Source organism: Harpia harpyja, chromosome 6 (genome assembly GCF_026419915.1).
Source record: "Harpia harpyja isolate bHarHar1 chromosome 6, bHarHar1 primary haplotype, whole genome shotgun sequence".
Lineage (NCBI taxonomy): Eukaryota > Metazoa > Chordata > Aves > Accipitriformes > Accipitridae > Harpia > Harpia harpyja.
Genome location: NC_068945.1, coordinates 27179162 through 27192977, shown reverse-complemented (window position 1 = coordinate 27192977; position 13816 = coordinate 27179162). Strand labels below are relative to the sequence as shown.

At 50.4% G+C, this 13816-nt stretch overlaps 1 protein-coding gene across 9 annotated transcripts; it reads right to left on the bottom strand.

The window, feature by feature from the left end:
- Positions 1-387: 387 nt before the first annotated feature.
- KCTD17 (potassium channel tetramerization domain containing 17) lies at positions 388-10065 on the bottom strand. 9 transcript variants are annotated; one of them, XM_052789250.1, is made up of 8 exons: positions 7539-10065; positions 6815-6923; positions 4929-5020; positions 3846-3941; positions 3364-3489; positions 2574-2724; positions 2036-2108; positions 388-1126 (listed from the first exon to the last, which is right to left on the bottom strand). In XM_052789250.1, exons 1-8 carry the CDS (start codon positions 7743-7745, stop codon positions 1105-1107), a joined length of 876 nt encoding a protein of 291 aa, XP_052645210.1. In that variant the 5' UTR covers positions 7746-10065; the 3' UTR covers positions 388-1104. The 9 variants fall into 9 exon arrangements, with proteins under 9 accessions (XP_052645210.1, XP_052645212.1, XP_052645213.1 ...); XM_052789252.1 differs by having other exon boundaries at positions 2574-2652; XM_052789253.1 differs by lacking the exon at positions 2036-2108 and having other exon boundaries at positions 2508-2724.
- Between the last annotated feature and the right edge of the window lie 3751 nt (positions 10066-13816).

The window sequence follows — 13816 nt, the reverse complement described above, 5'->3', positions numbered from 1 at the left end:
CTGTTAAAAATTATCTTAGGGTTTCTATCTTTTTGACCAAACTCCAACCCTGGCATTGGCAACTGGGAAAAGTTTCCACACCCCTGCCCTCCCTCTCAGCTGTCCCCCAGGCGCAGTGGGGTCAATACACTAGCTAGATAGGTGGCCCTCCCTTATTGTTATGATTTAGGGGTGCAGATACCCACAAGCAGACCTGCTCTGTAGCCCAGCTGCCTGAAGTGGGAATGCAGCCCAGATGCAGTGGGAAGTCCCTCCAGCCCCCAGAAGACAGGCACAGCACAAGCAGCTTCTGATGGCTCCAGGTGATGAATCCAAACTCCTCTTCTCCAGCTCCCACTCCCTTCTACCAGCACCAATTTTTTGCCACTTGAAATGAGAGGCGGCAAGGAGGAACAGACTGTGAACTTTATTCAGGAGTTGCAACCTGGTGTCCTCGGACATAGCAGTGATGCAAACGCCCTGCTCCCCAAGACCAGGATCTCCTGGTGCTAGCTGTCACGACATCGGGTGCCAGGGTGTTCCCGGTACCCGGGCACCACGCCTGTCTCCTCCTCACCCTGCCGACACAGGGCTGCTTTGGGGGACAAGGGAGGGAGGCACCAAGGAGCGTGATACCCAGTGCAGGGTCACCCCAGGAGCAGTGCAGGTGGCCCAGAAAAGGGCTGTGGCTCTGCACTTGCCCTCTGGCCACAAGCCCAGACCAGCTGCCTGCAACAGCCAAAGGGCAAGGACTGGTCCTTCTTCAGCTGCCACCACCTCGGGGTCCCAGTCGCATCCAGGGTGTTCAGAAGGGACCACAGGCTGCAGTGGCTGATTACTGGTGTCCCCAGCAGGGGCCACTGTGACATTAAGGAAAGCCAGGCTGCTAGGCATGGGAGGGGGCCATGGGCTCCAGCCCCTAGAACAGCCCAGGGGCTCCATGAATCATTTACCCTTCTCCAGGGCTGGAGGTTCAGGCCTCCCAAGTGAGTTTGTAAAAAAGAATGGCTGCGTGTGAAGAGTGAAGTGTCACTGTGAGGCAAGGGGCTGCCGTACACTGCAGTACAAAAATAAAGATATAAACAAGAAATGAAAAGGCCGGAGTGGAGTGCCGGGATCACATCCTCAGACCTCTGGCTTGCAACAGCTAGAGAAGGAGAGAGAAGGAGAGAAAGCAAATCAACAGCAGGAATGAAAAGCAATTGAGCATGGAGGGGAGAGTGAGAAACAGGAAAAGGGAAATGACAGAGGAAATGAGAACGGAAGAAAAAGAAAAGAGATGAGGAGTGAGGGTGGGAGAACAGAGAAAAAGGAAGGAAAAGGCTGCGTGATTAACATACACTGACTTTTAAGAGAATAACACTCAGGTCCCACAGCCATGGACAAGGAGGCTCTCGAACGGAGGGAGAGACAAATGTCAGCCAGCTAACAAGAGCCCTCCACCAGGACGGAGAGTGGCACTGAGCACCTCCAGTTTAACAAGAGCCCCACCGTTTTCCAGTATGAGACAGGAATCCTCCTTCTAAAGCTTTCTGTACCCAGCCCCATGTACGCCAGGAGGCAGAGCACAGAGGCTCATTTCGCACACAGCTGCGAGAACATCTGGAGCGGGGACCGGCCGCTTCTGCTCTGCCTTCGCCACCCTCTCCCACTGCGCTCTCGCCCTGGCAGAGGCGGTGGGGGAAAAGCCCAGGGAAGCGAGAGTGGGGAGGGGAAAATAACAGGCTGCCTTCTGCAAACTGCTCTCAGGCTGGCAGGCAAAGGAGCTGCGGACAGCAGTCTGGAGAAGCGATCTGGCATGCATGTCAGGCAGCCGCATGGCAGACTTCCCCCACTTCCCCGTGCCACCCCTGCCTGCTTTGCATTCATTTCCACCCCTCCTCATTTCTCCCAGCTGCGCTCTCCTTTCTGCTGCCAGAGCCTCTGGTCTGGAGCCGTAGGGCCTGCTTGGCAGGTAAAGGCACACATAGGATGAGAATTGGAAAAGCTACCTTAGGGATGAGTCAACCTCCCCTCCCTCCTTCCCCTCCCCAAGCTCTACAAACCAGGGCCATACCCACAAGAGGGAAGTGAGTCACTCATGCAGAGCTCAGGCTGGCGGGAGCTGAGAGTGCGGACAGGTAACATACCTGCAGAGGAGGAAAAGTGAGGAGCAGAGAGAGACAGGGGCCCCGGCAGGGACCACTCTGAGCCCTGGGGGTTGAAAGAGAGCAGAGGGAAGGATGCTGGAGGCTGGGGAGTGGGGCAGAGTGGGAGGTAGGTGACAGTGCTGGGATGGACACAGAGGGGAGCAGGAGGGGGGGGTCCGGGGCAAGAAAGAGTTTAGTGCAATCCCGAATAGATGGACAGTCTGCAAATAAAAATATAACTGTAAATAAACCAAACAGTTTAAAATACAAAGCAGCAGCCACCGTAACAGCTCTCCCCTGTCAGTTTTATCTCCAGAGAGACTCCTGCTCCTGGAGAGGACTGCCCCCAAACCCCATATCTGCTCTAGTCCTTCCCTGCAGCTAGCTGTGAGCTCTCACCAGAAAGGTGGACGGGTCTATGCTTGGGGGGTTATTTTTATCATTTTCCTCAAGGATTTGCTGCACCTTTCTCCTCTGCTTCTGCTTCTGCCTCTGCCTCCTCCTCCACCTCCTGCTCCTCCTCTTCCAGGTCCTCCTCTGTGCTCTGTGGCCCAGCATGCAGGACAAAGGGAAGAAACAGTGGAGATACTTGCAAGATGAGCCACGGCAGTTTGTTCTGACACACAAAGGAATAAAGCAATGGTCATGACACTGGAATAAAAAGGGACCTTTCCCCATGGCCAAGACAGCTCTAGGTCAGGGAGCAAAGAGCCTTGTCTTCCTCTGGAGCATCACGTCCAGGGCTACCTAATCCACTTACAAGTGCTGTGATCACACTGCCCAACAACTGCCATCAGTTGCTAGTGCTCCTTCCTGTATCCTACGTGTCTGCAGGATGTCAGGCACTGCCACACGTTTCTGTCCTTCCCTCAAAAGGGGAGAAGGTGATCTCCTGCCCCTTAGGCTGGGACTCAGCAAAAGGAAAGAGAACGCTGCAAAACCTTCAGGGAAATCACACCCTAGAGGCAGAGTGATGCACAGAGCATGGTCATGAGGAGGCACGAGGGGGATGTTAGAGTAGCATGAGAAGTGCCAGGATCACTTGCTAAAGCCATTTGCCACACACTCTCAACACACGCACTCCTCCATTTGGGCAATGGGTGTATGCCACGGTGCTGAACACCAGGACAAGCCCCTGTATTTCACCACCGAGATGACCCACAGTCACAGTGGAGAGAGGAAAGAAAGAGGGAGCAAACAAGAGTGAACGATCTCATAGGCAACGGGAGCGGGGCCATAGCAAAGTTGGTCTCACCTTGGCTTTGTGGCTGGGCTCAGAGCTCAGGCCATTGGGGGAGTTGTAAAGCTCTTTGGAGACCACACACAGGAACTCTGTCTGATCCTCATTCCCGTAGTTATAGGATGAGCCAATGTTCACAAGCTAGAAAAGGCGAGAGCAAGAATCATGAGCACATGTTACTGCAAACGTCCACTCCACCTGGGGAGCAAGGCAGAAGGCCCCATCATGCAGCATGGAGTCCAATCCATACCCTCAACAGAAAGACCTCAAGCTGAGGAGGCACCACAGAGAACCAGGAGTCAGCCAGGATGCAAAACAGCTTAACCTCACACAATGTCCTCTAAACCTCTAGAGAAGAGGCAAGAGAGAGCCAGTGTGACAGCACCATCAGTGACTGACCCGATATTCTCCAAGAGGGAAGGTGCCTTGCCTGGGGACTGTATGATAGCCATGATCTTCTCCCCAAAAGACAACTCCTTCGTCTACCTTCCCCATACCTGCTCAAAGCGCCATCCATCCGACATAGTGGACACCATCTGAGTGAGCTCCTCTTCCTGGCACTGTAGCACGCGGTAGACATGCTTAGGAGGCACCTGACAGCAAAATTGCACGGCGTGTTGACAACGGTCAGATGCTAAAGGCTGTCGCCCTCCTGCAGAATGAAGTGGTAGTACCCCTCCTTGACAGACTTGTTCTCTTCCCCACATCCCAGGTTAAAGGGGAGCGAAAACCACAACCCAACTTTCTGCTATGCTTTCACGGGGAGCAAGCACAACGGTATCTCTTCTGGAGAGGCGAGACTGAGCTGAGTGCTGCCTGCATTGTCCCCAGAAGATATTGGGCTCTTTCAGTGGGGAGTTGCATTTGTTATTACAAAGTCATTTGTGCAAATGCCACAAATGCTGATGGGGTTTTGCCAGCACAAAGTAACTGTGTTGCTGGAGGCTTACAACCTGAGGCAGACATGACGAAAAGTGAGATTATCAGCCAACGTTCCCAGAAGACAGGTTTTAAAAGGTTATTGCCAAGACAAGGTGTGATTGTGCCACAGGATTGATCCCTTGTGCCTCACTGTCTGCATTTAACTCTTCCACAGACACCTCTTCACCTCTTCCCTCCAGGTTTCTCTACAGGTATCCCCATGTTCTTCCTTGTGATTACACCCCCAGGACTCCCCACACCAGAGCCCTCCTCTCCATGACACCTTCGTTCTCCTCACAAACATTCTTCCATATCCCACAGCAACCAGCTGCCTTCTTCCAAAAGCCAGAGGAGCTGATTTAGTTTCAGGGGCTACATCTAGCATTACTTCTGGGGATGCAAAACAAGCCTGTAACTTGTTTATTGTAACTAAAATGGTGGTAGCCTGTCCCCTGCAAGATTTTGCTATGTAGACATTAGCACATAAACTCTTGATTAGTTGCTTCTTTCCATTCCTTGCTGCTTCTCCCAAGTCTACTCTCCCTAGACTCACCTCTCCCTTTCCACATTCCCTCCTTCACCCTAGACTCACCTCTCCCTTTCCACATTCCCTCCTTCACCCACCCCACTCTATCTTTCCTTGCCATTTCTCTCCATACCTGAGTTACTGTGTAGTCCTTCTCCTCCAGTCGATCCTTGATTATTCGGATTAAAGGACCAATGTTATAGAACTCAGCTTCTTCTAGGACCCCTGAGAAAGACAGACAGAAGGACCACAAAGACAGAAAGTTAACAGCCCATCTTTGGTTTTTGGCTTGCAAAAGATCAGTTCTGAGCTTCCCAAAGTCCATAGGGAGAAATGACACTGCAGCCTCACTTTTTAACAGGTTTCTGTTGCTTGAAACTCTTACTGCAGGGAATTGAACCTGGCTTTCTGCATTGCGTTTCTAAAGCTCACCCCAGTTTCCTTATGCTGCCCGCTACTACAGAAACAGGCACTGCCAGTGAAGCCTTGTGCCGAGGACTGCTAATACCTTCCCCAGCTAACTGGCCAAGGAGAATAAATGTAGGCTCCAGCCTCTCTCAATAACCACTAGTTATCATCTTGTTAAGGCCCTCTACTTAAGGCAGAGAACCATAACTTGTTCTGACCTTGTCACCAAAAGACCCTGGAAAATCCCAACTTTCTTCCTGGGCCAGTTGGAGTTGCACCCACCTTGCAGCCCCATATGACTTCAGATGATCTTTGGCTCTCTCCCCTGTGCTTCACCTCAAAACAGGTAAATGGAGAAGTGTTTTGTTTTTTTTCTCTATGGTGTCTGCATCCATCACCTCTCCTGAGACTCACCTGTTTGCTAACAGGTCCTCAGGGAAAGGGAGGTGGGTTCCCAGAGAGTCAGTGAGGGAAAGGCGGCTAGGAGCCAACACTCACATGTCCCCAGGGCAGCACCCAGACAATGCAGGTGGGGAGACTGATCCTTCACTACCTGACACACTTAGACCTCTTCCAAGTCCCTCATTCAGCTGTGAATCGTCTAAAGGGTTAGTTTTATGCCAGCTTGAGTGTCTGCAGCAGGAACAAAAGGCAATGTTAAGCTATGAACAGGACTCCTATTTATGCTTCAGATTTGACGTTAAAGCCTGTGGATGAACTCTGTCTGGATGAACTCTGAACCTCAGGATTACAAGAAATGTCAAGTAGGAGACACCTCAGAATTGTGTTTATTACAATTCTTTACCGTTACTTAGATATATTTTGGGAATTGTAACTCATAAGACGATTCTGAAGAAAACTTTCCTTGCATTAGGTGAAAATATGTAAGAGAGAGAGGCAAGAAGACTAAGGAACATGCAGAAATTGTGCTTGGCAAGGGCTGGACAGCACAGCCTGTGTTTGGAATTGGCTCCTTGTCAGACTCTAGCATCCGAAAAATAACGAGACATTGGGGACTGCTGGCTGGTAACACCATGATGTTACTGAGTTATCCTGTTGGATCCCCTGTCAACCTCAAATGAGGGATTGGTTTGTCTGGCTTGCTCCACTGGAATTGCTGCAGTCCACAACCCATCAGAGCACTAGTAGCATACATTGCATATCACTGATTAATGATGGTCATTAGTATGGTCAGTAGAAGAGATGAGCTTGGTTTTGTTTGGTCTTCTGGGTTTTCATTCCTCATTAGAAACACTCAGTCATTAACAGAAAACTCAGTCACAGAGCCTGGTTGAAAGCGGATCAGGAACAAGTAAAAAATGGTTTATTGAGGCTGAGAGATCTTGCCTACTTCTGTCTTGGTGACATCTCTGCTGAACGAACAGTCGTGAAGCCACAAGACCTGTAGGATGCCTTCCTCACCTACTCTGAACCCCTTTAGTAAAGGAAAAATCGGTATGCTTTCCAAAAGCTGCAGGGATAGCCCTCTCAAATCCCCCCACATCAACCTCCAGAAGCAGAATGAGAGACAACAAGGTCAACAACAAGTCCTACTATGTCCTGGCTACTGCAGCAACGTTAAGTGGGAAGTTTCTGAGCTCCAACACTCACCCTCTGCAGCCATATCTTTATCCAGGACCAGCTTCCCATGACGGAGGAAATTCAGGATGGGTCCAAAGTAAGTGGGGTCCCGGTCTATTAAGTATGCACCAGTCTCATCCTAGCAACAGAGATAGACCACAAGGAGAAAAACCCCACGGGAAACTTATAACCAACCCTCAAATGCTCCAGACTATAAGAAAATACAAACCTAAGCAAAACTGTCCACTATTTCTAAGACTCCTTGGAAACCATGGGCCCCTGAGGGTCCCTAGCCAAGTCAGCCCAGCTTGGATTTTAACTCCTGCATTGGTATGCTCAGCGTGCCCACCTCAGCATGGACCAACCCAGCTGAGCAAGCCAAAAAAATAGGCCTTGGTCTCCTTCTGCAACTCTGCGTACAGGCCTGGTGTGAGAGGGCAGAGAGCCCCTTTTAGGGGACAAGACTGAGTCAGGCAGATCTAGCTGGGAGGCAGACCCAGGGGATGTGGGGACAGCAGGGGTGGAGGGCAGACGGCATCTCTTTTCCCCAGCTCAGGAAGACTGGTGCCAGGCTACAACACAGCAAGGTGGGATCTGGCAAGGGAAAATTCTTCCCGGGAGAGGGGAGGGAAAGAGCATGCATTTTTCATTCAGTTACTCCTGCAGCCGTCAGGTTCTGGCTTCATCCCTGCATCCCTCCAGCCCTCCCCACCCTCGGTGGGGCAGGGTATGGGAGGCAACCCAGCTGCCTTACCCGGTCCGACTGCAGCTCCTCGCCCTGGCACAAGCGACACAGGAAAGATTTCTGCTCCCGACACAGGGTCTGCCTGGTGGTGAGGAAGACTGTGCCCCCCACGTTGAGCCTCACCCACTTGGCCTGGGTGCCAGCGGGTGACGGGATATCCCAGGTGCAGCGTAGCCCCACGGCGCCCTGCATCTCCTCCCTGCCCTCCATCCTCATCCTCACACACACCCCCCCCCCCCCAGTGTGCAGGGATTGCCGCAGGTGCTGCCTGCCGGAGAATGCCGGGATCTGTAGTTTATCTGCCTCTCCCTCCACAGCAGCCGTGTTTCCTGGGGGCCAGGGTCCTCCCTGTGACCACCAAGGGAATCCTGAGGGAAGGAAGGATGCTCTGGGCTGGAGGATATTGCTGCGGCTGTTGCGGGGGGGTAAAACTACAGCTCCACAGTGCTGACGCTCCCTGGCTTTTCCCCTGTTCCCATTTTCACTAAGCAAAGGCTAGCCAGCATTTCGGAGGTGCAGGGTGTTATGCAAAAATCCTTGGCATTTATTCCCATAGATATCCTCTCTGGCTCATTAAAAGGTTCTGGGAAGTGTAGTTTGCAGGGACATGTACAAAAGGGTGCTGGGAACTGTAGTCTTCCCAGCCCGCTGTCCCTGCAATGAGGATGCTGTAATGAAGGGGGCTGCACTGCACTACATGACCCCAGCCCTGTGGCTGGTAGTCTGCCTGCTTCCAGTCCTGGGTCTTGCCTGCAAGATTCCTCGGAGTCAGGAAGAACAACCTGCTCCCTGGCAGTCAGCAGATTAAGCCCGTCAGCACTGTACTCCACAGCTTTCCCTTCAGGAGATCCATTACCCCGGGCTCACAGCTCAGTGCTGCATCAGTTGCCACACTGTTCTTACTGCAAAATGTGCAGACAGTTGCCTTCTTGCTAACATATGTAGGGACACTTCTGGGAACTGTATCCTGGATTTGCATGAAGTGCTGGCAGGGGGCAGGAATAATTTTTCTTCTAGCTCGGCAGAGTTGCTGACTCAGCAAACTCCCCTGCCCCGTGCTGCCCTACCAGCACAAACCATGCCAGACAGAGAACCCCTGCATCCTTCCCTTGTGCTCCCGCCATCCCTGTTTGTGTCTGGGCAACAGAGCGCTCAGATTTTAACTTAGCTCTGTGTGGAGCTTTACCTCTGCCCCAGGCACATATCACCCGGCGAGGCCGATGTACCAATCCTGCCGTACCAAATCTAGCCTGGCCTCTGCCACTCGCTCCTGCTGGGCCCAGCTTGCACCTCAGCAACTCATGCCCCGTGGGACTCTCTTCAAATGCACTCCTTGGCACGGACACAACCCAAACGAGCTCTCTCTCCAGGGGCTCTGCTTTTCCCACTCCCCCTTAAGCACAGCCATGCTTGCCAGCAGCTTGAGCATATTAGGAATGGAAAGGAAAGGCTGATGTTTCACCTGAATGTGGCCCAATGCCTTTTTTCACCTAAGCAACTTTCTGGCTCTTCCTTGCCAGGGCAATGCAGCACTGCAGAGACACCATGGTGCCTTGCAGACACTTTATTGTTCTTGCAGCTGGATCTTTGTGTCTTCTGAGGTGGGGTTTTAGTGGGGGAAGCAGGTGTATAAAAAGATACGTTATGTTTTGCTCCTTCCTTTTCTTCTTGTCCTTCCCTTTTCTTTTATTTACAACTTACTTCCTTTTATCATTACAGGACACAAAGGCAGCGTCACCCTTCCCCCAAATAACCCAGGATTTCCTTCACAAAGACAGTATAAGTGTGTACTTTGCTCCTTCCGTGGAGGAGTGCAAAGGGGAGGAGGGGAAGAGAGGGTAACATGGATAAAGCTTTCAAGATTGCTGACCTCCAGCTAATTTAAGCACAGGAACAATTCAGCTGCTGCAGGGTGTAAATTCAAATAACTCTGGATCTCCTTGAATTTATACCAGGAGCTGGCCAGCACTAGAGTGACCAAGAACAGGGAAAGGAAGAAAAATGATTTTTGCCTACCTATAAGGAGCAGACTTTGGCCCAAATTAGTGCCCAGCCCTTGGACCAGCCTTCACTGAGCAGTGGTGTGCATCAAAGGTGTTCAGACTAACACTGACCTGAGCTGAAACATCACAAAGGGCAACACAGCTCTGGGCTGTGGGACTGTTGCCCTCCGACCTCTGGCTCCAAGTCAAACCATGGCAAATCTGAGAGCTCTGCCCTGCACTCTGGTGTGCAAGGGATGCAGGACCCTATCTGCAGTAGCCGCAGCTCCAGGAAAGCATTAGGGTGAGGACTGTGGCTCTCCGATATGAATGCAGTAGTCGGGTGGCAGCTTATAGCCCCTTATCTCCCCCTCCAAGAAATCTGCCCTGCCTTAGTTTTCTTCCTTTTTCTATCAAGGGTTCACCCTTTCTCCCTTTCCTCCTCTCACAGCCCCTCAGCCTCTTGCTCCTTTCTAGGTCCACCTCTTGTTCTTGACACCTTCCCCAACCTCTCCCATGCCAATGCTGCTCATGGGTCAGGGATGGTATTCAGAGCGTACCTTCTTCCATCAACACCAGCCTCCATCCAGCGCTTCAAGTCTTGCTCACCCCAGGGCCATGGTATGAAAGGTTAGTTGGTAAACCTAAAGAGGCGTACTATGAGTAAGGAAAGAGGTCAAGGTACACCACTCCCATTCCCAGAGCCTTCTTTTCTGCAACATACAGCACAAAATTTATTGAACCCCCTCCCCAGGCCAGGGTGTTCCCCATAGTACGTGAAAATCCTCTTTAGGAAGCAGTCAGTCCGAGGTGAATTACCAACTGAAATGCTATGATGAGTCCAGGGTGTGGGCTACATACAGGCCTGATTTGCACACCATCACCAGACATAGTTCTGAGATGCAACTAGCATGCCCTTGTTAAGGTCCATTAAAATTAAGCAATAGAACAGAGGAGAAATAAACTTAAATAATCCAATGGCTGTTCCTCCTGCTTTGATGATAACTATATGTATGTCCTGGTTTCGGCTGGGATAGTTAATTTTCTTTCTAGTAGCTGGTATAGTGTTATGTTTTGGATTTAGTATGAGAAGAATGTGGATAACATGCTGACGTTTTCAGTTGTTGCTAAGTAGTGTTTAGACCAAGTCAAGGACTTTTCAGCTTCTCATGCCCAGCCAGCAAGAAGGCTGGAGGGGCACAAGAAGTTGGGAGGGGACACAGCCAGGACAGCTGACCCAAACTGGCCAAAGGGATATTCTATACCATGTGACATCATGCCCAGTATATAAACTGGGGGAGTTGGCCGGGGTTGGGGGGGGCAGATCACTGCTCAGGAACTAACTGGGCATCAGTCGGCAAGTGGTGAGCAATTGCATTGTGCATCACTTGCTTTGTATGTTCCAATTCTTTTATTATTATTGTTGTTGTTGTTTTATTATTATTGTTATTATTTTCTTCCTTTCTGGCCTACTAAACTGTCTTTATCTCAACCCCCGAGTTTTACTTTTTTTTCCCCCGATTCTCTCCCCCATCCCATGGGGTGGTGGGGGGGAAGTGAGCAAGCAGCTATGTGGTGCTTAGTTGCTGGCTGGGGTTAAACCACAATATAAAACACATGCACAGAAACAGAAAGACAGGAGCAAGCAAGAGTTTACACAGGGCAGTGTGACTGTGTAATTCTGTATAGCCCTGCTGCGTACCCAGTTAAATCACAGGGACAATTGCACAGACAGACTGTGGGCAGGAAAAACTGGACAGCCACTGGGTAGATAGGTGATGGGGCTTGAACAAGAGTTGAGGAAAACAGAGCAGGGGGTAAACTGAGAGTTTCGTGGTTCAGCAGCCAGCAAGCCTGCAGTTGCAAACCTGCAGAAAGCTACACACACTGCAGTGCTCTGTACATACCTTGCAGCCTGATGAGTCAGCTGGGTACTTGGGATACGATGCATCGCTAACATTGCGGAACTGCTCTTAAGGAATTGTTGCCTTGTGGAGGGGCAGTGGGAGCAGGGATCACTGTGTGTTGGCACAGATAGTGTCACCACTCTAGCAGGCTGGGAACATGTGTCTGGGATTAAACCTGTGCAATCATTTAGTTAATGAACACACTGTGGCATGAAGTACCAGAGAAGAAACTGTCTCCTCTCTCTTCTCTATAGAAGTGAGGAGGGGAGGACGAGTAATGCTTTTGGCATTTTGCCATTAAGCCAACAGTGAACTGGGCAAAGAAAACTCCCTACACTGGACTTGGGGGTAGGAGGAAGACAGTTCACTTGTAGCCAGCTGAGCCAGTCATATTGGAGCAGGAAGAGAAAGGCCCCATGCCATGCAGGTGAGCTAATCTTTCTCCAGTTCCTTGTGCTTCATGCGGTCTGTGATCAACGTACCTGCATTCAAAATAGTGTGTGAAGTCTGTGTGTACACGTGCATCACTCAGCAGCTCTGCTGAAAGAGTGCTGGGAGGAGGAGAGAGAACAGTCACGTAGCACCCAGTTACGAGCTGGGACCAGTAGAGATGGGAAGAACAAGAAAAGCCCCTGCAGGTAATAGCAATTACCATTGCTCATGCAGTGGTCATTAGTGCAAAGGGACAGCAGTGCTGGCAGAAGGGCTGCTTTGGAATTTGGGAAAGTTTGCAGGGGAACAAAAGGTTCGCTGGCAAGTGAAGTGTGAAATAGTGCAACCTGACTGCTAGGCAGCAGTAGGGAAGGAAAAGGAATGCAGGGGACAAAGACAGCATTTGAGAAACAAGGGACTGTTGGATTACTTTTGGAGAACCATTGACCAGACTGTTTTCACGGAGTCCAAAACTACTTTAGGACAAAAGTATTGCAGATAGTAAATATACCACTAAAGAGTTTACATGCTGCCCTGGGATTCTCAAATTTATATAGAGCTGTAATAGCTCCACTCTCAAGCTAGCCACAGGTCAATGTGACCCTCTTCCTACATCAGGGCTGGTTTTTCGGCTACTTTTTGGACACCATGAGACCTATCCCACCGAAGATATGCTATTCCCCTTTGCCTGTGGCAAATTTTCCACAGGAGAGTCATGAACATTAGTGATTTGCATTCATATCCACTTCTCCCCTTCCCAGTTTCCAGTTCCCATAGGAAACCCACCCACTGAGTCAGGGACATAAAGATCTGCAGAACATTTATAGTCCTGGTGCAAGTCCCCTCTGCTGTTCCATATGCCCAGTAGCATCTGTTATGCCTCAAAATAGGTTTTTGCAGTCTCCAGGTTTTGAAAACATTGCCTCAGTCTCCACAAAATTCCCACTGCTTTGCCTGCAGCATGAGAACAGATCTCAACTAAAAGGAGGGAGAATACCAGAAGACATTCTTGGACAGCTTTTTGACAGGTGATGTAACAGGGCATACCCCAGAAAGACAAAGTATCTTGTCGTGGGGAAGTTGTTCTCAATTTCTCCTCTGTGGGGAAACCAAGGCAAAGCTAAGTATCTGGTAAAAGATTTGCCAAAAGCTGGGAAACTGAAGAACCACTGAGATTTTGTGGTTCAAAACCCAGTACTGCCAAACTTGACACACATACCAGAGAGGGGGAAGGGCCCCGCTAGATGTCATCGAGCCACACAGTCAAAATGTAGAGCAAGGGGAGAGTAAAATCTTCCACTTCATTTGCGATCTTCAGGCGGATGGCTGGGCTGCACCAGACATCTCCCCGCGACACACAGGGCAGAGGAAAGCAGCTCAGTCTCAAGAAGCAGAAAGATTCCCACTGACCCCAGGGACTGCTGGGGTCAGCGGGAAAAAAGAAACACAGTACTTAAGCTGCATTGCCAAATGTTCTGGAAGGACAAGGGTAAAAGCCAGCCCCCTGCATCCATTGGAAATGATTAACAAAGTCTGAAAGAATATGTCAATTTTCTCTAATATCTAAATTTTCCTGGAGAAACAGAGCAAGTACAGCACTCCTGTTTGTCCATAGGGGCCTGGCCACATATTCACAAAATCAGCCTCACCTCCCAGCCACACCCAGGGTGTTAAACGTTTATGACCCAGCACATAAAAGCCTTTTAGCTTGGCTGATGGTGGGAGAAGTTAGAAATCCTGACCTGAAAAGACATCACAAGCCAGATCTTGCTATAAGATCCCATACTAGGCAACACTGCCTGTGCAAGTATCTTTAACTTAAAGTGTCTTAAAAAGCAGCACCCGCGTTGCTCAGACTGGGAGGCCCCTCCAGAGAGGGTTTAGCACCACTTGCTGTTCCCAGCCAGTCACTCCAGCCAGTGCTTATCCTTTTGTTTTCATGTCAACACCATACTTCAGCTTAAAA